Genomic DNA, 24,540 nt, shown 5'->3' on the forward strand with positions numbered 1-24,540 from the left:
AGAAAATTGCTCTTGATAAAACTGATTCCACTATTGTAGAATACCTATTGTAGTATTTACTATGTAGATTGAGTTTTTTTTTTACCCGTATCTATTTGTGCACGCATTTTGGCTGCCATTTCAGACGTGAGTCATTCACTTCTATTTCAACTTCCTTCTCCTGCTTTTTCTTTTCTCTCTATCCCTCCCTGACCAGTCTCTCCTGTCGTCATGCCGCCTTTCATTTCTCCTCTGATACTCTGTCCTCTCAAATCCCTACCCCAATTCTTCATTACTCTTCGACCTTCCTACTCTCCTGCCGCCGTTCCAGTCTCGACTCCCTTTTAGACAAGCCTGCAGCTTCCCTCTGTGCCTCTCTTGGCATCCTCCGAAGGGCCCACCGTGGCACTCGGCACTGTCTCCTCACGAGCAGCAACCCCAACTGTCCAATCCTACTCTTTCACCAACCTTGCCAATCTCCTCCCCGTGCAACTCATCCCTCCAAGCGACGACCCTGTGCATGCTGCCAGTGGATCAGCCATCACGGATTCTCTCCGGATCTCCTTGCAGAATGTCCGTTCACTTGCGAACAAGGCCCTTGCCATCTATGACCTTATCGTGGGTGATTGCATCAACATCATGGCCCTGACGGAAACTTGGCTGATGGATGATGACACCTTACTTTTAAGCAAAGCCTGGCTATACCTTCCACCACTTGCCCTGCTGTGGTGACGGTGTGGCTTGCATCACCAAATCATACCTTGGTCTGTCCCCCTATTCCTCCGGCACTTTCTCTTCCTTTGAACATCTCACCGTATTCCACTCCTCTCTCATTCTCGCTTAAAATTCTTGTTCTCTCCCGCCCACCCAAGTATGAGAAAAATTTTATCACGGATATATCCTCACTGCTTTTCTTTCCACCGAGTGACTTCTCATCCTCGGTGATTTCAACCTTCATCTCAATTCATCATGCTCTCTCTCCTGAGTTCACTGCCCTCCCTTAATCTCTCCCTCCATGTGAATTCCTCAACCCACATTCATGGCCAACCCCTTGACCTTGCCATCTCTCGTTGCCTCACTATTCCTATCGTGTCAATTACAGATAAGGCCACCTCTGATCATTTCCTTGTATTGCTCTCTACCAACACCCCCTTCCCCAATCCAAACCTACTTCCTTCTGCATCCACCCCTGGAAAAAACTCTCTCCAAACTCTCACAACTGCACTTATCAACTTCAAATTGTCCAACCTTTGGCCCTCTTTTCATCATGATGTTTCTGCAGCCACCGATCTGCTCAACCACACCCTCACCACCAGCTTTGATGCCCTCGTCCCTATTAATACCATCACTCTCTCTCTCACCCTGGCCGTACCCCCTGGTACAGCCCTCAACTTCGCTCCCTCAAGACCAAGGGGCGCAGACTTGAACGGATGTGGCGGACAACTGGGTTTGACATTCACCGCCAGATCTGGCTCGACTACATAAAAGCAGCATGGGGTCCTACTCTTGTCTGCAAAAATTGTTCACTATTCCAGGATCATTCTCGAATGCAAAGATAACACCCAGCTTCTATTTTCTACTGCTATCCGTTTTCTTAAACCCCTTTCTCACGTCTCCGCCACACTCACCTCCAACAACAAGTGTAAGGAGCTCAGGGACTTCTTTGATTCAAAGATTGAGACCATCTGATCAGCTCACTTTGCGAGTTCCCTTCCTTCCCCAAGCCCACAGGGTCAAACGTCATCTGAGGCTTCCACCTGCCCTAGCCCTAAACTCGCATCTGTCTCTAGTTTCTCTTTGATCTCCCCTTTTGACCTCTCCGAGTTCATCTTGTCCATGAGATCCACTTCCTGCTCCCTTGACCCTATTCCCACTAAACTGCTGACCACCCAACTTCCTTTTCTGACTCCGATGTTAGCCGACATTGTTAACCTTTCTCTCTCCTCAGGTACTGTTCCCCTCTCCTTCAAATCTGCGGTCATCACCCCGCCTCAAAAAAACAACCAACCACTGACCTCACTGTGCTTGCTAGCTACCGCCCCATCTCCAACCTCCCTTTCCTCTCCAAAGTCCTTGAATGTGTTGCCTCCCAAATCCGTGACCATCTTTCCCAGAACTCAATGTTTGAATCCCTTCAATCTGGGTTTCGCCACTGCCACAGTATCGAAATGACGCTCATAAAAATGTCACGAATGACATACTTTGTGACTGTTGCAAAGGTAAAGTATCCCTCCTCGTTCTCCTGGACATGTCTGCAGCCTTCGACACAGTTGAACACTCCGTCCTCCTCCAATGCCTCTCCACCAACATCCAGCTAGGTGGGACTGCACTCGCCAAGTTCCATTCTTATCTATCTAATCGTAGCCAGAAAATCTCCTGCAATGACTTCTCTTCCCACTCCCGCATCGTTACCTCTGGTGTCTCCCAAGGATCTGTCCTTGGCCTCCTCCTATTTCTCATCTATATGCTGCTCCTTGGCGATATCATCTGAAAAAACAGAGTCCATTTCCACATGTACGCTGACTACACCCAGCTCTACCTCTCCACTATTTCTCTCGATCCCTCCATCGTCTCTAAATTGTCAGACTGCTTATATGACATCCAATTCTGGATGAGCAGAAATTTTCTCCAATTAAATACTGGGAAGACCGAAGCCATTGTCTTTGGTCCCCGCCACAAACTGTGTTCCCTAACCACTGACACCATCCCTCTCCCCAACTTCTGTCTGAGGCTGAACCAGACTGTTGCAACCTAGGCGTCATACTTGACCCTGAAATTAGTTTCCGGCCACATATCCACGGCATAACTAAAACCGTCTATTTCCACTCCATAACATTGCCCGCCCCCGCCTCAGCTCTTCTGCTGCTGAAACCCTCATCCATGCCTTTGTTACCTCTCGCCTTGATTACTCCAACGCACTCCTGGTTGGGCTCCCACATTCTACACTACGTAACCTTGAGGTCATCCAAAACTCGGCAGCCCGTGTCCTAACCCGCACCCATCACCTGTGCTCGTTGACCTACATTGGCTCCCGGTTAAGCAACGCCTCGATTTCAAAATTCTCATCCTTGTTTAAAATCCCTCCATGGCCTCGCCCCTCCACATCTCTGTAATCTCTTTCAGCCTCCGAACCCTACGAGATGTCTGCGCTCCGCAAATCCTGCCCTCTTGAATATCCCTGATTATAACAGCTCCATCGGTGGCCGTGCTGCTTGAGCCCTAAGCTCTGGAACTCCCTCCCTAAACCTCTGTGCCTCTCTTTCCCCCTTTAAAGATGCTCCTTAAATCCTACCTCTTTAACCAAGCTTTTGGTCATCTGCTGTAATTTCTTCTTCTGTGGCTTGGTGTCAAATTTATCTGTTTTGTCTTAGATCACTACTGTGAAGCGCCTTGGGACATTTTGCTATGTTACATAAATAAAAGTTACTGTTGCTTACAGTTCTGTATCTGTCTTTGCGGGTTGCAGTGCAACAAGTGAGGGAACAGCAAAACTGACAACAATCAAATAAAACAAACCCAGAAAACCAATCGCTATATTTGCCTGTCGCAAGCAGTTGCTCTTTTTAAAAAAAGGCTACTGTGCTGATAAGATTTCTACTCTGTCGTTATCTCTCATCTGTTAGCTAATAAAATACTAATGCCGATTAATGTTTGGTGTTGGAAATTTGAGAGCGCAGCAACAGTCCTCAGGTACTCACGTGATCGTAGAAGTGAACCACTGCCAGGCTCTTATTGGTCTGGCAATACACCCGCTGTACCTTGCCAAACTGCGAGAAGTGCTTCTTGACGATCTCCTTCTTGTTAAGGTCCGCCGGAATGTTTTTGCACTGAATGGCAGTGAGTTCTGACAAAGGAACGTTGGACAGACTGTCTGTGCTGTCACCCCGACGTAGCCGCCGAGAGGAAGACTTGCTGGCGAAATCTGGGAGGATAAAGGAAAGCAAGAGAATTGGAAATGAATCCACTGCCACACAGCAAAACTGAAAATGTGACCTTGAAGGAGTCGCAATACACGTGCTGTATTTACCAATCATGTCTCCATAGTACAGCCAGGATTACCAAGCATATAGACTGTATCAGAAGACAGTCATACTGAGCAGCAGGAAACAATAATTCGGCTGGGACATTGAAAACCAGCCTCAGCACTTCTGTGGATTGGAAAAGGGACTCACAGGGTAGATGCTGAGAGGTTGCTTCCTGTGGTTGAAGAGTTTAGAACTAGGGGGCATAGTTTCAGGATAAGTGGTCAGCCATTTTGGACAAAGATGAGGAGAATTTTTTTTTACTCAGAGGGTTGTGAATCTTTGGAATTCTCGACCTCAAAGGGCTGTGGATGCTAAATCGTTGAGTATATTCAAGGCGGAGATCGATAGATTTTTGGACTTAATCGAGGGATAAGTGGATCGGGTGATAAAATGGAGTTGAGTAGATCAGCCATGATCATATTGAATGGTGGAGCAGGCTTGAGGGACCATACGGCCTGTTCCTACTCCTAATTCTGACGTTATGTTCTTGGGGTTCCTGCTCCCGATTGTTGGCCAGCAAGCAGACTTGAGAAGTGCATGTGTGGAGCTGTCATGTGAAGACAGGTGCAGGTTCAACTGTAATGACCCAATAGTAGAATAGCCTGCTGCTGACTTTCACGATCTAGGCTCACGGCAAGAATAGTGACATGGGGCATGGGTGAGGTCCCAGAGAGCGACCAGTGCCACAATGAGGTGGCATCTTCAAAAGAGGACCAGAGTAAAACTAAAAAAAAGACACAAGTCAATTCCAGTGACTGTAAAAATGGAGAAAAGGAGCAGAAAACTTTACAATTTTAACCATGGAATATCATTTCCTTTTATGCTGCTTTAACTTTGGAGGGGGGGGGGGGTGGACTGGTAGCAAAGAGAGATGAGGGGGGCAGGGGGATGAGAAGCGGTGGGGGGAGGGGGGGGGGGTAATGAACTTGGGCTGGAATGCGACCAGGAACTTTGGCTGGGGGAGGCATGAACTTGGGCTGGAATGGGATGGGATGGTGTTAGGAACTTGGGAGGCTTTTGCTGGGTTGGTGGAGCTCCATCCTCCCTGGGTTCTGAAGTCAGAATGGCTCAAATTACACTTTGCAAACTCACTCAGAATTTGGACTGGGCAGTTCCAATTACACATTCCAGAGAAACTTCTGGGTATGGCTTAAGGGTAAGGGGACCAATCAGCAATCAGGTCATGTGACAATGGAAAGCCAATCAGATCATTTTCACAGTGCAAATAACTGCATTGACATTTTAAAGCCTGACACAGCATAGCCTTAATGGGGTAATCTAGTGTAAATGGCCTTCTGACTAAGGGCTCCATGTTCAAAGAAAAAGCAATTTGCAGAGTCATTGTATTAAAATTGTTAAAAATCTCAATTCTGACTTAAACCCATCTCCAACCCACTCACTTCTGTTTATAATGGAGGTGGGACGGGATGGGCAGCTGAAGTGTAACAATAGGTCACACTGGACATACAATCAGACATTGATAAAGGGTTAAATGTGAACATGCAAAAGCCAGGGTAGCAACTTCTGCGAGTGAGGAAGGTATGGGGACTCAGGATGGAGTGATGGAGGAGCCTCAGCCCTTGCTCTTGTCCAACAGGTTCGAAGCTTTTACTCCCTGTGTGGACGAGAGCAGGGACTGCAGGGATGAGGAGCAAACTGACCACAGCACCATGGTACAGAGGGCCATTCAAGTGGGGGGAGTAAAAAGAAACGCTGTAGTGGCAGGGGACAGTATCATTAGGGAGATAGATTCTGTTCTCTGTAGCCGAGAGCGTGAATCCCGAAGGCTGTGTTGTCTGCCCGGTGCCAGGGTTAAGGACATCTCATTTGGGCTGGAGAGGAACTTGAAGTGGGAGGGACAAGAGCCAGTTGTCGTGGTCCATGTGAGTACCAACGACATAGGTAGGACAAACAAAGAGGTTCTGCTGAAGGATTATGAGCAGCTAGGGGCCAAATTAAAAAGCAAAACCACAAAGGTAATAATCTCTGGATTACTACCTGAGCCACGAGCAAATTTGCACAGGGTAAATAAGATCAGAGAGTTAAAGGCTGGTGTGGGAGAAATGGGTTTTGGTTCATGGGACACTGGCATCAATACTGGGGTAAGAGGGAGCTGTTCCGTGGGGACGGGCTCCACTTAGATCATGTTGGGATTAGGGTCCTGACGAATCGAATAACTGCGGCTGTAGACAGGGCTTCATCCCGTGCAGAGGAGAGTGGGCAAGTCGGAAGGCCTCCTTGTAGGACTGCTCCTGGGCATGGCCAAGGTGGCCATCAATCGGTCCAGGCAGCAGGCGGTCGAGGGGGTCATTCAGCCTAACTGCCTGCCTCTCTTCCGCGGTTACATCTGAGCCAGGATGTCCCTGGAGATGGAACACACGGTGTCCACCGGTACGCTCGCGGCCTTCCGCAAGAGGTGGGCACCAGAGAGACTGGAGTGCATCATCACCCCCGGCAACCAAATTTTAATTTGATTTGTTTTACGTCCAAAGTTTAATTTGTTTAATGTGTCAGTTTTAGTGCCCTTTTAATAAGGGGGCACTTGATTATTGTTTCAACTTTAAAATAGTTGTAGGCACGGCTTTAAACTAATTGGGCAGGGTACAGGTGAGCGGAAATTTCAAAAGTCAAAGAATAAAGGAGAAAGCAATAGAGTAGGGTAGCACTGGGATAAATGAAATGAAAACCAGAGCGTGACAGGAAGGGATAGAATGTATAAACATAAAAGTGAATCAGAAAGTCAAAGCAGGAAAAAATGATTAAGCAAAACAAATTTAAAAGCTCTTTATCTGATTGCATGCAGCATTCGTAACAAAATAGATGAGTTGACGGTGCAAATAGATACAAATGGGTATGATCTGATAGCCATTACAGAGACGTGGTTGCAAGGTGACCAAGGCTGGAAACTAAATATTCATGGGTATTTGACAATTCCGAACAGACAGAAAGGAAAAAGAGGTGAGGTAGCTCTATCAAGGATGAGATCAGTGCGTCAGTGAGAAACGATATTGGCTCAGAAGATCAAGATGTTGAAACAGTTTGGATTGAGATAAGGAAAAATAAGGGGGAATAGTCGCTGGTTGGCGTAGTCTGTAGGTCCCCTAACAGTAGCTACATTGTTGGACGGAATATAAAATTAAGAAATAATGGAGGCTTGTAAAAAAGGAACGACAATAATCATGGGCGATTTTAAACTTCATATTGATTGGACAAAGCAAATTGGCCAGGGTAGCCTTGAGGAAGAGTTCATAGATTGTATTCGGGATAGTTTCCTTGAACAGTATGTTGCGGAACCAACTCGGGAGCAGGCTATCTTAGATCAGGTACTGCATAATGAGACAGGATTAATAAACTATTTCGTAGTAAAGGACCCTCTAGGAATGAGTGACCATAACATGGTTGAATTTCAAATTCAGTTGGAGGGTGAGAAAGTTGGATCTCAAACTAGTGTCCTAAGCTTAAATAAAAGGAAACTACAAAGGTATGAGGGCAGAGTTGGCTAAAGTGGACTGAGAAAGTAGATTAAAGTGGCAGACATTTAAGGAGATATTTCATAACTCGCAACAAAAATATATTTCAATGAGAAGGAAAGACTAAGAGAAGGGATAACCTTCTGGCTAACTAAGGAAATAAGGGATGGTATCAAATTGAAAACACGGGGATATACAAAGTGGCCAAGACTAAGGGAGGCCAGAGGATCGGGAAACTTTTAAAAGCCAGCAAAGAACTAACAAAAATAATAAAAAGAGAGGGAAGATAGATTATTAAAGTAAACTAGTAAGAAACATAAAAACAGATAGTAAGAGTTTCTACAGGTACATAAAAAGGAAAAGAGTGGCTAAAGTAAATGTTGGTCCCTTAGAGGATGAGACTGGGGAATTAATAATGGGGAACAGGGGAATGGCAGATATTTTGTATCAGTCTTCACGGTAGAAGACACAAACATCCCAATAGTGGATAATCAAGGGGCTAGAGGGAGGGAGGAACTTAAGACAACCACTATCATTAAAGTAGTAGTACTCTGTAAAATAATGGGACTAAAGGCGGACAAGTCCCCTGGACCTGATGGCTTGCATCCTCGGGTCTTAAAAGAAGTGACTGCAGAGATAGTGGATGCATTGGTTGTAATCACCAAAATTCCCTGGATTCTGGGGAGGTCCCAGCGGATTGAAAAACCGCAAATGTCTGCCTCCTTATTTAAAAAAAAGGAGGCAGACAGAAAGCAGGAAACTAAAGACCAGTTAACCTAACATCTATCGTTGGGAAAATGCTGGAGTCCACCATTAAGGAAGCGGTAACAAGACATTTGGAAAAGCATAATTCAATCAAGCAGAGTCAGCATGGTTTTATGAAAGGGAAATCATGTTTGACAAATTTACTGGAGTTCTTTGAGGATGTAGGGTGGATAGGGGGAACCAGTGGAGGTGGTGTATTTGGATTTCCAGAAGGCATTCGATAAGATGCCATATAAAAGGTTACTGCACAAGATAAAAGATCACAGGGTTGGGGGTAATATATTAGAATGGATAGAGGATTGGCCAACTAACAGAAAACAGAGTCGGGATAAATGGGTCATTTTCCAGTTGGCAAACAGTAACTAGTGGGGTTCCACAGGGATCGGTGCTGGGGCCTCAACTATTTACAATCTATATTAATGACTTGGATGAAGGGGACCGAGTGTAATGTAGCCAATTTTACTGATGATACAAAGATGGGTGAGAAAACAAATTGTGAGGAGGACACAAAAGATCTGCAAAGAGCTAGACAGGCTAAGAGAGTGGGCAGAAAATTTGGCAGATAAGAGTATAATGTGGGAAAATGTGAGGTTATCCACTTTGGCAGAAAAAATATTATAATTTAACTGGAGAAAAATTGCAAAGTGCTGCAGTACAGAGGGACCTGGAGGTCCTTGTGCATGAAACTCTTTTAGAGTCTACCTGCAAAACATAAAACATTAAACCGTGCCACCCGACCTGGGTGACACAAACACAAACAGTCAGTATACAGGTGCAGCAAGTAATCAGGAAGGCAAATGAAATGTTGACCTTTATTGCAAGGGGGTAGAGTATAAAAGCAGAGAAGTCCTGCTACAACTGTGTGTACAGTTTTGATCTCTGGATTTAAGGACGGATATACTTGCATTGGAAGCTGTTCAGAAAAGGTTCATTAAGTTGATTCCAGAGATGAGGGGGTTGACTTATGAAGATAGGTTGAGCCTATACTCATTGGAGTTCAAAAGAATGAGAGGTGATCTTATCGAAATATACAAGATAATGAGGGGGCTCGACAAGGTGGATGCAGAGAGGATATTTCCACTCATAGGGGAAGCTAAAACTAGGGCACATAGTCTCAGAATAAGGGGTCGCCTATTTAAAACCGAGTGAGGAGGAATTTCTTCTCTGAGGGTTGTAAATCTGTGGAATTCTCTGCCCCAGAGAGCTGTGGAGGCTGGATCATTGAATATATTTAAAGCCGAGATAGACAGATTTTTGAGCGAATAGGGAATAAAGGGTTATGGGGAGCGGGCAGGGAAGTGGAGCTGAATTCATGATCCGATCAGCCATGATCTTATTAAATGGCAGAGCAGGCTCAAGGGGCCAACTGGCCAACTCATGCTCTTATTTCTTATGTTCGTATGGTCGAGATATACAATTCTACTTACCATCTCTCACTTTCTTCTTTGTTGTTTCTTTTCTCACTCCAGCAGACCACTCCACTGGAATGCTAGTCTGGGACAACAGCTTCAATTTTTCAATCGTTGCATCTTCTGAAGGTGTGCTAGCTCTTTTAGACTCCCTCCTATTGCCCATAAACACATCTCGAAGAGTGCGATGAAAAACCAATGATGGATTCGCTTTCAATGGTCGCTTCCCGAAAGACTGGTTGCTCTTAGACCCTGTTGCTTGTTCTTGAGCAGCACTGTATTCAAATTGGTGCGGTGACCTGTCTCGCTTGTCTTTTCTTTTCATCCCCTTCCTGGGCGTCAACTGTTCCTCCTCCACTTCATGTCCACTCTTTGCTGGTATCCCAGTGGCTCCCAGTGCATCGCGTCTCCCATCATATGCCAACGCAGGGCTGGCATCAGTCACTCCAAAGACTGGCTTCTGACCTGTTTTTTCTTCGCCAGCGACTTTTTTGTTCGATGCAGGGGAGGCTAATAAGCCGGCTAAACTTGGTTGAGAAAAGGTGAATGGGGCTGAAGTGTTGCTGGGGTTCGGCTGGACAAAACGGAAACCTCCGGCAGAACTGCTCATAGCCGTCGGCTGAGAGAAGCTAAAACTGTCCGGCAAACTCGCTGTAGCCGTTGGCCGAGATAACCTGAAGAGGCTGGAGGAAGCGCCGCTGCTTGTTGGTTGGGAGAAGCTGAAAGATGGGCCACTCATAGTGGCAGCCTTGCTGTGTGAAGCCGTGAAAATGCCCACCTCTCCTCCACTGCTCAGCGGTTGGGAGAAGTTAAATGATGGTAGTTTAGTTGAGGATTTGTTGGTGTCCAAACCGGCAGCATAGGATCTCTGGAGGTCCGCATTCCCGGGCACTTTGAAGTTTGGCTCATGGTGCCCAAAACCGCCAACCGCGGTTGCACCAAAGTTCACAGGACTGGAGAACGCGCCAAGAGGCTTAAAACTAAAGGGCTGGCTGGGGCCGGTGCCATGAGTGGCGGCACCCGCCGAACCAGCCGGCTGCCTAAACACGGCAAGCAACTCTCCGACTTGGCTCGCTTGCCCGAAGGGAGGAGCAGTCTGCGGAGCCTGGAAAAGCGGGAAGGGGCTGTCTCCGGTCTGAAAGAGCGGAGGGGGCGGCAGCCTGCCCGGGTGATCCATCAATCTGCACAAGGAGGCCCGAGGCCTCGGCCTGTCGCCGGTGTCGCGCTGCGCTCAGTAACCGTTCACGACGATCAGCTCCGCCACCCGGGCCTTCTGGATCCCTCCAGCATCCCTTCAAATCTACCAGCTTAGAATTTCTAATCTGCACCCGAAAGTCTGAACTCCTCTAGTCTAATATTAACTCTTTAACAGTACCTCACTCCCTCCACCTCCGAACATAAACACCGCCCGCATCATTCTTCCCTTCCGCTCAGCACGGAACACAAAGACCGGCGCACCTACTTCCGCTTGTCTCCGCCCGGCCCCGCAGCGCGGGGGGTTGCCATTGACAACGTGGGCCGGGGGCCGCCATGGCGCTGCTGATCAGGAACTTGCAGCGAGCGGTACCGTTCAGCAGGGCCCGGCTGCGGCGGGACTGCCAGGCCCTGCGCCAAATCCTGGGCCTCGCACGCTTCGATCTGGGCCTGATCTGCGTAGACGACCAGCGAATGCGGGCCTTGAACAGGCGCTACAGGCGGCAGCAGGCAGACACCGACGTGCTGTCCTTCCCTTTCCACCAGGTACCGGGGCTCCTCTCCTCTCCTCTCCCGGCACTCGGAGCTCCCCGATAAACTGAAGCCCGTACCTTCATTTTCAGGATCGCCCTTGCGCTGACCTCTTTGTATCATGTATTACAGAGAACTATTTTTCAACTTACTTTTGATTAATACAGCTTTATGGAGTTATTATATTTAAAAATACTTTAAGTTTTATTTGTTATTGTTAGATTTTAATAATATTTATTTTATTAAAATCTAACAACACATTTTATATAATGCACAAAGATCCCGTGGGATGCCCCGCCACGCTCTCCTGGCTGTGAGCGATTTCCTTCATGTTAGTCTGGCAAAAACGACTATTTATTTGTAAGCAAGATAATACATCGTTACAGAAAGAAACTACAAGTACTGGCAGAATACTTGGGGAACAATACATTATCGTGTGAACTCCTGTGACAGTCCTCCAGGCAGAGAGCGGGGGTTGCCTTGTTTTTTAATTAACTGCCTGCCAGAATTGGGCAGGAACTTCATAAATCCATGCAAATATCCATTGCAATTATAACGACTCACTGGGAGGCCTATGTACTCCTCAGTAAAATCTGGCGGGCAAGAGGAACAAGGTAAATTATCTTTACTGGGCGAGGATGAGCAAGAGTGGTTCCCCCATGACCCATAAGTGTAATGTGGGCTGTTTTCACGCTGGGCAGCCCTTGATCTACCTTTCTACAGGCTAGGATGACCTGCAGTTTAACCGATGATGTGCCGGTTCAGAGCTGGCGAGCTGCAGTGAGACACCCATTTGGGGCGTGCAGCTCACTGGCTGTATTTTCATGAGACCAGGCCCTCAAAATGGGCTGGACCACCAGACAGATTGGCTGGCTGGATCCCCAAGTTAAAATCTCCCCTGCCATTTTCCTGACTAGCTGAACAAGGCTGTGAGCGATTCACTAGTTGTACTACCTTTTGGCCAGTGTAGTATAGTACAGTCTACAATCAGATTCATTTATAATGACTAAAGCAAATTATCCAGTAGTTCAAAAGACGTTTGATAAAGTGCCACACAATAGGCTTACCAGCAAAGTTGAAGCACATGGCATAAAAGGGTCAATGGCAGCATGGATACGAAATTGGCTAAGTGACAGGAAACAGAGTAGTGGTGAACGGTTGTTTTCGGACTGGATGAAGGTATACAGTGGTATTCCCTAGGGGTGGGTATGAGGGCTACTGCTTTTCTTGATGCATATTAATGACTTGGACTTGTGTGTACAGGGCACAATTTCAAAATTTGTCGACATAAAACTTGGAAGTATAGTGAACAGTGAGGAGGATAGTGATAGACTTTAAGATAACAATGGGCAGACATGTGGCAGATTAAATTAACGCAGAAAAGTGCTAAGTGATACATTTTGGTAGGAAGAACAAGTAGAAGCAATATAAATTAAAGCGTACAATTCTAAAGGGATGTAGGAATAGAGAGACCTGGGTGTATATGTTTAAGAATCATTGAAGGTGGCAGGGCAGGTTGAGAAAGCATTTTAAAAAGCATACGTGTTCCTGGGCTTTATAAATAGAGGCATAGGGCTTGAAATTTGGTTGGAGGGTTCCGAAGGCGCTAATGTTGGGTGGTCACTAAATTTTGCGCCGGGAACAGCAACATTCAATTTTTGCAAGAGTGGAGTGCTGAGGGAAATATTCCACACTTCTCTTAGGGCGCTAGGCCAGGTGCACAATTGAATATCCCGTGCTAAAAAAGCTGGTTTTGTAGTGATCTAAGAGAGGCTTCCTTGCAAAAAAAAAATTAGAACAAAAAACATTCCCTATACATTGCTCACCCCAAATAAAGTTAAATCGCAAAAAAAGATCAATCACACTTACCTCATGCAGTCAGTCCTTTAGCGCCCCGGGACAGCTCTGCACGGCAACTTTCTCTGGCGGGGTCACTACGGAGCGCTACACGTGCCATGCAAACCAAATTTTGCTTCTGTGTCGATATCGGGAGCATTGCACACCAGTGCAACGCTCTCAGCGACGCCAGTACTGGCACACTGAATTTGCTGAACGTCGCGAATGTTGACACTCATGGCTGCAAACCTTTTAGTGTCCCTCATGAGGGGAGCTATCCAACCAAATTTCTCCCCCCATATAGTACAAAAGCAAGGAAGTTGTGATGAACCTTTATAATATACTGGTTCGGCCGCAACTGGAGTATTATGTCCAATTCTGTATATCGCACTTTAGGAAGAATGTGAAGGCCTCAGAGAGGTGCAGAAAAGATTTACAAGAATGGTTCCAGGGATGAGGCACTTCAGTTACATTGATAGACTGGAGAAGCTGGGGTTGTTCTCCTTAGAGCAAAGAAGGCCTCCCACATCCGTGCCCACGTTTCCCGCAACACCATGCTTGAATCCCTCCATTCGGGTTTCCGCGCCTACCATAGTACCGAAATGGCTCTTATCAAAGTCACAAATGACATTCTTTGTGACTGTGACAAAGGCAAACTGTCCCTCCTCATCCTTCTTGACTTGTCTGCAGCCTTTGACACAGTTGACCACTCGTATCATTCTGTAACACCTCTCCTCTCCAACGTCATCCAGCTGCGTGGGACTGCACTCGCCTGGTTCCATTCTTAACTATCTAATCGTAGCTAGAGAATCACCTGCAACGGGTTCTCTTCCCATCCCCGCATCGTTATCTCTGGTGTCCCCCAAGGATCTATCCTTGGCCACCGCCTCCTATTTCTCATCTACATGTTGCCCTTGGCGATATCAATCCGAAAATGTGGCGCCAGTTTCCACATTTACGCTGATGACACCCAGCTCTACTTCACTACCACTTCTCGAGACCCCTCCATGGTCTCTAAATTTTCAGACTGCTTGTCCGACATTCAGTTCTGGATGAGCAGAAATTTTTCTCAATTGAAGCCATTGTTTTTGGTCCCCGCCACAAACACCATTCCCCACCACTGACACCATCCCTCTCCCCAACATCTGTCTGAGGCTGAACCACACTGTTCACAACCTTGGTGTCATATTTGACCCTGAATTGAGCTTTCAACCACATATCTGCAGCATAACTAAGATCACCTATTTCCACCTCCGTAACATCATCCGTCTCCGCCCTTGCCTCAGCTCAGCCACAGCTGAAACCCTTATCCATGCCTTTGTTACCTCGAGACTTGACTATTTCAATGCGCTCCTGGCTGGCCTCCCACATTCTACCCTACATAAACTGGAGGTGATCCAAAACTCGGCTGCCTGTGACCTAACTCACATCAAGTCCCACTCACCCATCACCCCTGTGCTCGCTCACCTACATTGGCTTCCGATTCAGCAACGCCTCAATTTCAAAATTCTCATCCTTATTTTCAAATCCCTCCATGGCCTCTCCCCTCCCTATCTCTGTAATCTCCTTCAGCCCCACAACCCCCGAGATATTTGCGCTCCTCTAATTCTGCCCTCTTGAGCATCCCTGATTATAATTGCTCAACCATTCATGGCCGTGGCTTCTGTTGCCTAGGCCCTAAGCTCTGGAATTCTCTGCCTAAATCTCTCCGCCTCTCTACCTCTCTTTCCTCCTTCAAGCCGCTCCTTAAAACCTAGCTCTTTAACCAAGCCTTTGGTCACCTGCCCTCATTTTTCCTTATGTGGCTCGGTGTCAAATTCTTTATCTCATAATACTCCTGTGAAGCGCCTTGGGACGTTCACTACGTAAAAGACGCTATATAAATTCAAGTTGTTGTTGTAAGGTTGAGAGAAGATTTGATAGAGGTGTTCAAATTCATGAGGGGTCGAGATAGAGAACCAGAGGACACAGATTTAAGGTGATTGGCAGTAGAACCAAAGGCAACATGAGAAAAAACTATTTTACGCAGTGAGTGGTTATGATCTGGGAATACACTTCCTGAAAGGGCGATGGAGGCAGATTCAATTGTGGCTTTCAAAGGGGAATTGGATAAGTACCTGAAGGAAACAAATTTGCAGAGCTACTGGGAAAGGGAAAGGGAGTGGGAATGGGACTAAATGAAGTACTTTTGCAGAGAGCCAGCACAGGTTTGATGGGCTGATGGCCTTCTGTGCTGTAACCATTCTATGTGTTATATATGTAAACTTGTATATACCTTGTACAGCCATCAGCGGGCTCATCCCCTGGAGTTCCAAGGGATCTCACAATCCCTTGGGAACCCAGGTACTTAAGGTGGTCTCACAGGCTGGAGAAGGACTCTGGAGACCTGCAATAAAAGACTATGGTCACACTTTACTTTGAGCTCACAGTATCCAGTCAGACTCTTTATTCATACATAACAACTGGCAACGAGATACAGATAACAAACCCAATGATGCAGAGAACAGTGGGCATCCTGGAGAAATTCTCAGAGGGAGATGATTGGGAAACCTTCGTGGAGCAACTGGACCAATACTTTGTGGCCAAGGAGCTGGAAGGAGAAGCGAATGCTGCCAAACGAAGGGCGATTCTCCTCATCATCTGCGGGGCACCAACGTATGGCCTCATGAAAAATCTGCTTGCTCCAGCGAAACCCACAGAGAAATCATACGATGATTTGTGCACACTGGTCCGGCAGCATCTGAACCCGAAGGAAAGCGTTCTGATAGCGAGCTACCGGTTCTACACTGACAAAAGGTCTGAAGGCCAGGAAGTGGCGAGTTATGTCGCGATCTAAGATGCCTTGCAGGACATTGCGGATTTGGAGCACATGCTCACAGACTTTTTCGTACTTGGCATTGGCCATGATATGATACTTTGCAAACTTTTGACTGCAGAGACCCCAACCTTGAGTAAGGCCACAGTGATAGCCCAGGCGTTCATTGCCACCAGTGGCAATACTAAGCAAATCTCAGCACACGAGTGCTGCTACAAGTACTGTGAACAAAGTGATGTTGTTTTCAACTCGCAACGTATAGGGCAGGTCACACATGCCTGCAGCTGCACGTCCGCAGATGTCCCAGAGCCCATCGTCAAGGATGATGAATGCAAGGCCATTAACACTTTGTTGCCGCTGCGGGGGTGATCATCGTTGCCACTCATGCCACTTCAAAGGGTGCATTTGTAAGGGCTGTGGAACAATGGGACACCTCCAACGTATGTGTAGGCGAGCTGCAAACTCTGTTAATCCTGCAAACCACCATGTTGCAGAGGAGGACAGATCCACGGCAGATCATGACGAACCAGAGCCTCAGACCGAGGAGGCAGAGGTATATGGGGTGCACACATTTACCACAAAGTGTACCTCGATAATGCTGAAGGTTGAACTAAATGGACTCCCGGTGTCAATGGAGCTGGACATGGGCGCGAGCCAGTCCATTATGAGCAAAAAGACTTTCGAAAAATTGTGGTGCAGCAAGGCCTCAAGGCCAGACTTGACTCCCATTCGCACGAAACTGAGAATTTATACAAAGGAACTGATTCCCGTAATCGGCAGTGTTACTGTAAAAGTCTCCTACGATGGAGCGGTGCACAAGCTATCACTCTGGGTGGTACCGGGCGATGGTCCCATGCTGCTCGGTAGGAGCTGGCTGGGAAAGATACGCTGGAACTGGGACGACGTCCGAGCGCTCTCGTCTGCTGATGACACTTCGTGTGCCCAGGTCTTAAACAAGTTCCCTTCGCTATTCGAACCAGGCGTCGGGAAGTTCCAAGGAGCAAAAGTACAGATCCACCTAACTCCGGGGGCGCGACCCATCCATCACAAGGCGAGAGCAGTACCATACATGATGAGAGAAAGGGTAGAGATCGACCAGCTGCAAAGAGAGGGCATCATTTCGGCGATCGAATCAACGAGTGGGCCAGTCCGATTGTTCCGGTCCTCAAGGGAGACGGCACCGTCAGAATCTGTGGTGGTTACAAAGTAATTATCAATCATTTCTTCCTGTAGGATCAATACCCACTACCAAAGGCTGACGACCTTTTTGCTACGGTGCGGGAGGAAAGACATTCACGAAGCTGGACTTGACCTCGGCCGACATGACGCAGGGGCTGGAGGAATCATCGAAAGGCCTCATCTGCATCAACACGCACAAAGATCTCTTCATTTATAACAGATGCCCGTTTGGAATTCGATCTGCCGCGGCGATATTCCCGAGAAACATGCAAAGCTTACTGAAGTCAGTCCCGCGCACGGTGGTCTTCCAGGACGACATCTTGGTTACAGGTTGGGCCACAGTCAAGCATTTGCAGAACCTGGAGGAGACTCTTAGTCGACTCAACCACATGGGGCTCAGGTTAAAATGCTCGAAGTGCGTTTTTCTGGCGCCTGAAGTGGAGTTCCTGGGGAGAAGAATCGCGGCGGACGGCATCAGGCCCACCGATTCGAAGACGGAGGCAATCGAGAACGCATCGAGGCCACAGAATGTGACGGAGCTGCAGTCGTTTCTAGGACTCCTGAACTACTTTGTTAACTTCTTACCGGGTCTCAGCACACTGTTAGAACCACTGCACGCCTTACTGAGTAAAAGAAGACGAATGGGTATGGGGCAAAAGCCAAGAAAATGCCTTTGTAAAAGCTAGAAAATTGTTATGCTCAAACAAATTGCTTGTGTTGTATGATCCATGTAAGTGTTTGGTACTAGCATGTGATGCGTCGTCATACGGTGTCGGGTGTGTATTGCAACAAGCTAATGATTCTGGGAAACTGCAACCGGTTGCTTATGCATCCAAAAGTCTGTCAAAGGCTGAGAGAGCCTACAGCATGATTGAAAAAGAAGCGTTAGTGTGTGTCTATGGGGTAAAGAAAATGCATGAATATCTGTTTGGGCTAAAATTTGAATTGGAAACTGACCATAAGCCACTAATATCCCTGTTTTCTGAGAGTAAGGGGATAAATACGAATGCATCGGCCCGCATCCAGAAATGGGCGCTCACGTCCGCATATAACTACGCCAACCGCCACAGGCCAGGCACAGAAAACTGTGCCGATGCTCTCAGTAGGCTGCCGTTGCCCACCACGGGGGTGGAAATGGCACAGCCCGCAGATTTAGTCATGGTTATGCAAGCATTCGAGAGTGAGCAATCACACGTCACAGCCTGACAGATTAGAACCTGGATGAGCCAGGGCCCCTTACTGTCCCTAGTAAAAATAATTGTGTGCTTCACGGGAGCTGGTCCAGTGTCCCAGTGGAAATGCAGGAAGAGATAAAGCCATACCAGTGGCGCAAAGATGAAATGTCTATACAGGCGGACTGCCTTCTGTGGGGCAATCGAGTAGTGGTCCCCAAGAAGGGCAGAGACACTTTCATCAGTGACCTCCACAGTACCCAGGCAGGCAGGCATCGTAATGATGAAAGCGATAGCCAGATCCCACGTGTGATGGCCCGGTATCGATGCGGACTTAGAGTCCTGCATGCACAGAAGTAACACATGCTCGCAGTTAAGCATTGCACCCAGGGAGGCGCCACTAAGTTTATGGTCCTGGCCCTCCAAACCGTGGTCCACGGTCCATGTCGACTATGCAGGCCTGTTTTTGGGTAAAATGTTCCTTGTGGTTGTAGATGCGTACTCCAAATGGATTGAATGTGAGATAATGTCGGCAAGCATGTCCACTGCCACCACTGAAAGCCTGCGGGCCATGTTTGCCACGCACGGACTACCTGATGTCCTTGTGAGCGACAACGGGCCATGTTTTACCAGTGCCGAGTTCAAAGAGTTCATGACCAGCAACGGTATTAAACATGTTACATCTGCCCCGTTCAAACCAGCATCCAATGGTCAGGCAGAGAGAACAGTGCAAAGCATCAAGCAGGGTTTGAAGAGGCTAACTGAAGGCTCACTACAGACTCGCCTATCCCGAGTCCTGCTTAGCTACCGCACGAGACCCCACTCGCTCACTGGGATTCCACCTGCTGAACTGCTCATGAAAAGGGCACTTAAGACAAGGCTCTCATTAGTCCACCCTGATCTACATGAAAATGTAGAGAGCAGGCGGCTTCAACAAAGTGCATATCATGATAGTGCAAATGTGTCACGCGAAATTGAAATCAATGATCCTGTATTTGTATTGAATTATGGACAAGGTCCCAAGTGGCTTCCCGGCACCATTGTGGCCAAAGAGGGGAGCAGGGTGTTTAGGGTCAAACTTTCAAATGAACTCATTCACCGGAAACACTTGGACCAAATCAAACTCAGATTCACGGATTATCCTGAGCAACCCACTTTGGACCCTACCTTCTTTGACCCCCCAACATACACACCAGTGGCAACCGACACCGCGGTTGGCTACGAAGCAGAACCCATCACCCGCAGTAGCCCAGCAGGACTCACTACACCAGGCAGCCCAGCAAGGCCAGCTGCACAGCAGTCCAGCGAAGGCCCAACAAACGATTCACCAAAACCAGCATTTGCACCGAGACGATCAACCAGGGAAAGAAAGGCCCCAGATAGACTCGCCTTGTAAATAGTTACACTGTTGACTTTGGGGGTGGGGGGAGGGGTGTTATATATGTAAACTTGTATATACCTTGCACAGCCATCAGAGGGCTCATACCCTGGAGTCCCAAGGGATCCCACAATCACTTGGGAGCACAGGTACTTAAGGTGGCGTCACAGGCTGGAGAGGCACTCTGGAGATCTGCAATAAAAGACTACGGTCACACTTTTCTTTGTGCGCACAGTATCCAGTCAGACTCCTTATTCATACATAACACTATGATTCTGTGATGGGCAATATCAATAAAACAGCACAAGAAGTATTTTTGGCACAATTTTAATCTGATTCAACAGATAATGTGAATTGACAAGTCGACTACTGCACCAAGAACTTGAGGTGGGCAGCTGATTTCAACCATTTTGTTAGCCAGTTATAGATTGAGTGTTCTCATTTTTATAATTATTTCTTCATGGGTGTCGCTGGCAAGGCCAGCATTTACCACCCATTCCTAATTACCCTTGAGAAGGTGGTGCTGAGCCACTTTCTGTAACCGCTGCAGTCCATGCGGTGAAGGTGCTCCCACAGTCCTGTTAAAGAGGGTGTTCCAGGATTATGACCCAGCGACAATGAAGGAACAGCAATATATTTCCAAGTCAGGATGGTGTATGACATAAGAACATAAGAAATAGGAGCAGGAGTAGGCCACCTGGCCCCTCAAGCCTGCTCCGCCATTTAATAGGATCATGGCTGATCTGATCATGAACTCGGTTCCACTTCCCTGCCCGCTCCCCATAACCCTTTATTCCCTTATCGCTCAAAAATCTGTCTATCTCTGCCTTAAATATATTCAGTGACCCAGCCTTCACACCTCTTTGGGACAGAAAATTCTATAGATTTACAACCCTCTGAGAGAAGAAATTCTTCCTCATCTCAGTTTTAAATGGGCGGCCCCTTATTCTGAAACTATGTCCACTAGTTTTAGATTCCTATATGAGTGGAAATATCCTCACTGCATCCACCTCGTCGAGCCCCCTCAGTATCTTGTATGTTTCGATAAGATCACGTCTCATTCTTCTGAACTCCAATGTGTATAGGCCCAACCTACTCAACCTATCTTCATAAGTCAACCCCCTCATCTCCGGAATCAACCTAATGAACCTTCTCTGAACAGCCTCCAATGCAAGTATATCCTTAAATATGGAGACCAAAACTGTATGCAGCACTCCTAAGTGTGGCCTCACCGATACCCTGTACAGTTGTAGCAGGACCTCTCTGCTTTTATACTCTATCCTCCTTGCAATAAAGGCCAACATTCCATTTGTCTTCCTGATTACTTCCTGTATCTGCAGACTAACTTTTTGTGTTTCATGCACAAGGAACCCCAGGTCCCTCTGTACTGCAGCACTTTGCAATTTTTCTCCATTTAAATTATAATTTTCTTTTCTATTTTTTCTGCCAAAGTAGATAACCTCACATTTTCCCACATTATACTCTATCTGCCAAATGTTTGCCCACTCACTTACCTGTCTATATCCCTTTGCAGATTTTTTGTGTCCTCACAATTTGCTTTCCCACCCATCTTTGTATCATCAGCAAACTTGGCTACATTACACTTGGTCCCTTCATCCAAGTCATTAATATAGATTGTAAATAGTTGAGGCCCCAGCACCGATCCCTGTGGCACGCCACTAGTTACTGTTTGCCAACCGGAAAATGACTCATTTATCCCGACTCTGTTTTCTGTTAGTTAGCCAATCCTCTATCCATGCTAATATATTACCCCCAACCCCGTGAACTTTTATCTTGTGCAGTAACCTTTTTATGTGGCGCCTTATCAAATGCCTTCTGGAAATCCAAATACACCACATCCACTGATTCCCCCTTATCCACCCTGCTCGTTAAATCCTCAAAGAACTCCAGCAAATTTGTCAAACATGATTTCCCTTTCATAAAATCATGCTGACTCTGCTTGATTGAATTATGCTTTTCCAAATGTCCCGCTATTCTTCCTTAATAATGCACTTGGGGGGGAATTTTGAAGGTAATAGTGTTCCCATGCACCCGCTGCCCTTTCCCTCTAGGAAGGTTCGGGAGGTTCTGCTTAAGAAACCTTGGCGATTACTTAAGTACATCCTGGAAATAGTACACACTGCAGCCACGAAACGTGGATGGTGGAGGGCGTGAATGTTTAAGTCAGTGGATGAAGTCCCAATCAAGTAGACTATTTTGACCTGGATCAGTTTAGTCGGAGCTGCACCCATCCAGGCAAATTGAGAGTATTCCATCACACTCCTTACTTGTGCCTTTTAGATGGTGGAGAGATTTTGGGGAGTCAGGAGGTGAGTCACTCACTGCAGAATACCCAGTCTCTGACTTGCTCTTGTAGCCACAATATTTATGTGTCTAGCCCAGTTAACTTTCTGGTCAATGGTTCCCCCAGGATATTGATGCTGGGGGATTTGGTGAAGGTAATGCGTTTGAATGTCAAGGGGCAGTGGTTAGGCTCTCTCTTGTTGGAGTTCGGGTGAGTCCGTGTGGAGTCCGGGAGCGGGAGGTCGGTGAGTTCGAGAAGCTGCAGAGGTCGGTGAGTTCGGGAGGTCGCAGAGTTCGAGAGGTCGGTGAGTTTGGGAGGTCAGGAATCCTAGAGTTCAGGAGGCCACAAAGGTCGGTGAGTTCGGGATGCCACAAAGGTCGGTGAGTTCGGGAGGCCACAGAGGTCGGTGAGGTGAGTTGATAAGTACCTCTCTTTATTTCTTTTTAATGAGATTTTAAACTAGATAAGTCTAACTAGAGGGATGGCAGGGCAGCTCAGTCCTGTGGAGTGCATATCCTGCGGCATGTGGGAAGTCCTGGATGTTTCGCGCAGCCTAGACAACCATGTGTGCAGGAGGTGTCTCCAGCTTCAACTACTTGAGCTCCGCGTTTCAGAGCTGGAGCAGCGGGTAGAGTCAATACGGTGCATCCGCGAGACTTTGAGCTACGTGGAGAGCACGTTTCAGGAGGTGGTCACCCCGCAGCTTAAAGGCGTGCAGGTAGAGGGGAAGTGGGTGACCACCAAACGTAGTAAGAATGCTCGGCAGGTAGTGCAGGAGTCCCCCCATGAGTCCATCTCGCTTTCAAATCGATATTCACGTTTGAGTATCGGTAAGGACGATGGTGCCTCTGGGGAGTGCAGCCAGAGCCAATTCCAAGGCACCACGGGTGGCTCAACTGCACAGGGTGGAGGGATGAAGAGCAAAAGAGCTCTAGTGATAGGGGATTCTATAGTTAGGGGAACACATAGGTGTTCTGCGGCCGTAGACGTGACTCCCGAATGGTTTTGTGCCTCGCTGGTGCCAGGGTCAAGGATGTCACAGAGCGGACGCAGGGATTTCTGGTGGGGGGGGCGAGGGTAAACAGCTAGAGGTCGTGGTCCATATCGGGACCAATGACGTAGGTAAAAAGGGGGATGAGGTCGGAAAGGCAGAATTCAGGGAGCTAGGAAGAAAAAGGGTCGGACCTCAAAGGTAGTAATCTCCGGGTTACTACTGGTGTCACGTGCTAATCAGTATAAGAATAGAAGGACAAAGAGGATGAACACGTGGCTGGAAAATTGGTGCACGAGGGAGGGCTTTAAATTCTTGAGGCATTGGGACCACTTCTGGGGGAGATGGGACCTGTACAAATTGGACAGGTTGCACCTCAACAGCGCCGGGACCAATATCCTCGCGGGGAGTTTTGCTAGTGCTGTTGGGGAGAGTTTAAACTAGCTTGGCAGGGAGATGGGAACCTGAGAACAAATTCAAGAGGTAAGGAAGTAAAGCAGAAATTGGATAGCAAGAATCTAGAAAATGAATCTGTTAGACAGGAAACAGGGCTTAGTAAGTAGTTAGCAAGGAGGTCTTCCTGTGCTAAATGGTATATACTTTAACGCAAGGAGTATAGCAAATAAGGTGGATGAGCTAAGAGCACAGGTAGACACTTGGGAGTATGACATTATAGCCATTAAAGAAACATAGCTGAAAGAGGGGCAGGTTTGGTCGATCAATATTCCTGGTTATAGGATTTTTAGACAAGATAGAAAGTGGGGTAAAAGGCGGAAGGGTGGGGGGTGTTGCGGTACTGATTAAAGAAACTATTACAGTGGTGAGGAGGGATGATATGTTGGAGGGATCAGCAAATTAGGCCATATGGGTCGAATTGAAAAATAAAAAAGGGGCGTGTATTATAGACCTCCAAACAGTGGGAGGGAGATAGAGGAGCAAATATATAGGCAAATTGCTGTGAAGTCCAAAAACCATAGGGTAGTAATAGTAGGGGATTTTAACTATCCAAATATTGATCGGGACAAATTTAGTGTGAAGGATATAGAGGGTGCGGAATTCTTGAAATGCATTCAAGAGAACTTTTTTAGTCAGTATGTCGCAAGCCCAACTCGAGAGGGGGCGGTCTTGGATTTAGATTTGGGGAATGAAGCTGGGCAGGTTGAAGGGGTATTAGTGGGAGAGAACATGGGTGCCAGTGGCCATAATTCAGTCAGATTCAAGTTGGTTTATGGATAAGGACAAGAATAGGCCTGGAATAAAAGTCCCGAATTGCGGAAAAACTAATTTTGCTAAGTTAAAGAATGATTTGGCCATGGAAACAGCTATTTGTGGGTAAATCAGTGTCGGAACAGTGGGAGGTATTCAAGGAGGAGATCCAGAAGGTTCAGGCCAAACATGTGCCCTTAAAGAAAAAGGTTGGAATAATAATTCTCGAGCCTCCTGGATGTCCAGGGACTTACAGGGAAGGTAAAGAAAAAAGGAAGCTTATGT

General features: G+C 47.2%; 2 protein-coding genes across 2 annotated transcripts in view; one reads left to right on the forward strand and one right to left on the reverse strand.

Moving 5' to 3' along the window:
• Positions 1–11,070, reverse strand: part of mcm3ap (minichromosome maintenance complex component 3 associated protein) — a 132,871-nt gene extending 121,801 nt beyond the window's left edge. Inside the window, exons 1-2 of the mRNA XM_070876281.1 lie at positions 9,667–11,070; positions 3,678–3,901 (exon numbers count right to left, since the gene is read on the reverse strand). Coding sequence (XP_070732382.1) covers positions 3,678–3,901; positions 9,667–10,825 — 1,383 coding nt within the window. The 5' untranslated portion in view covers positions 10,826–11,070. The remainder of the gene's footprint in view (positions 1–3,677; positions 3,902–9,666) is intronic.
• A 27-nt stretch (positions 11,071–11,097) lies between these two features.
• LOC139260109 (endoribonuclease YbeY-like) overlaps positions 11,098–24,540 on the forward strand; it is a 30,623-nt gene continuing 17,180 nt past the window's right edge. The window contains exon 1 of the mRNA XM_070876282.1: positions 11,098–11,388. Coding sequence (XP_070732383.1) covers positions 11,179–11,388 — 210 coding nt within the window. The 5' untranslated portion in view covers positions 11,098–11,178. The remainder of the gene's footprint in view (positions 11,389–24,540) is intronic.

The sequence above is a fragment of the Pristiophorus japonicus genome, chromosome 3 (genome assembly GCF_044704955.1).
Source record: "Pristiophorus japonicus isolate sPriJap1 chromosome 3, sPriJap1.hap1, whole genome shotgun sequence".
Taxonomy (NCBI): Eukaryota; Metazoa; Chordata; class Chondrichthyes; family Pristiophoridae; genus Pristiophorus; species Pristiophorus japonicus.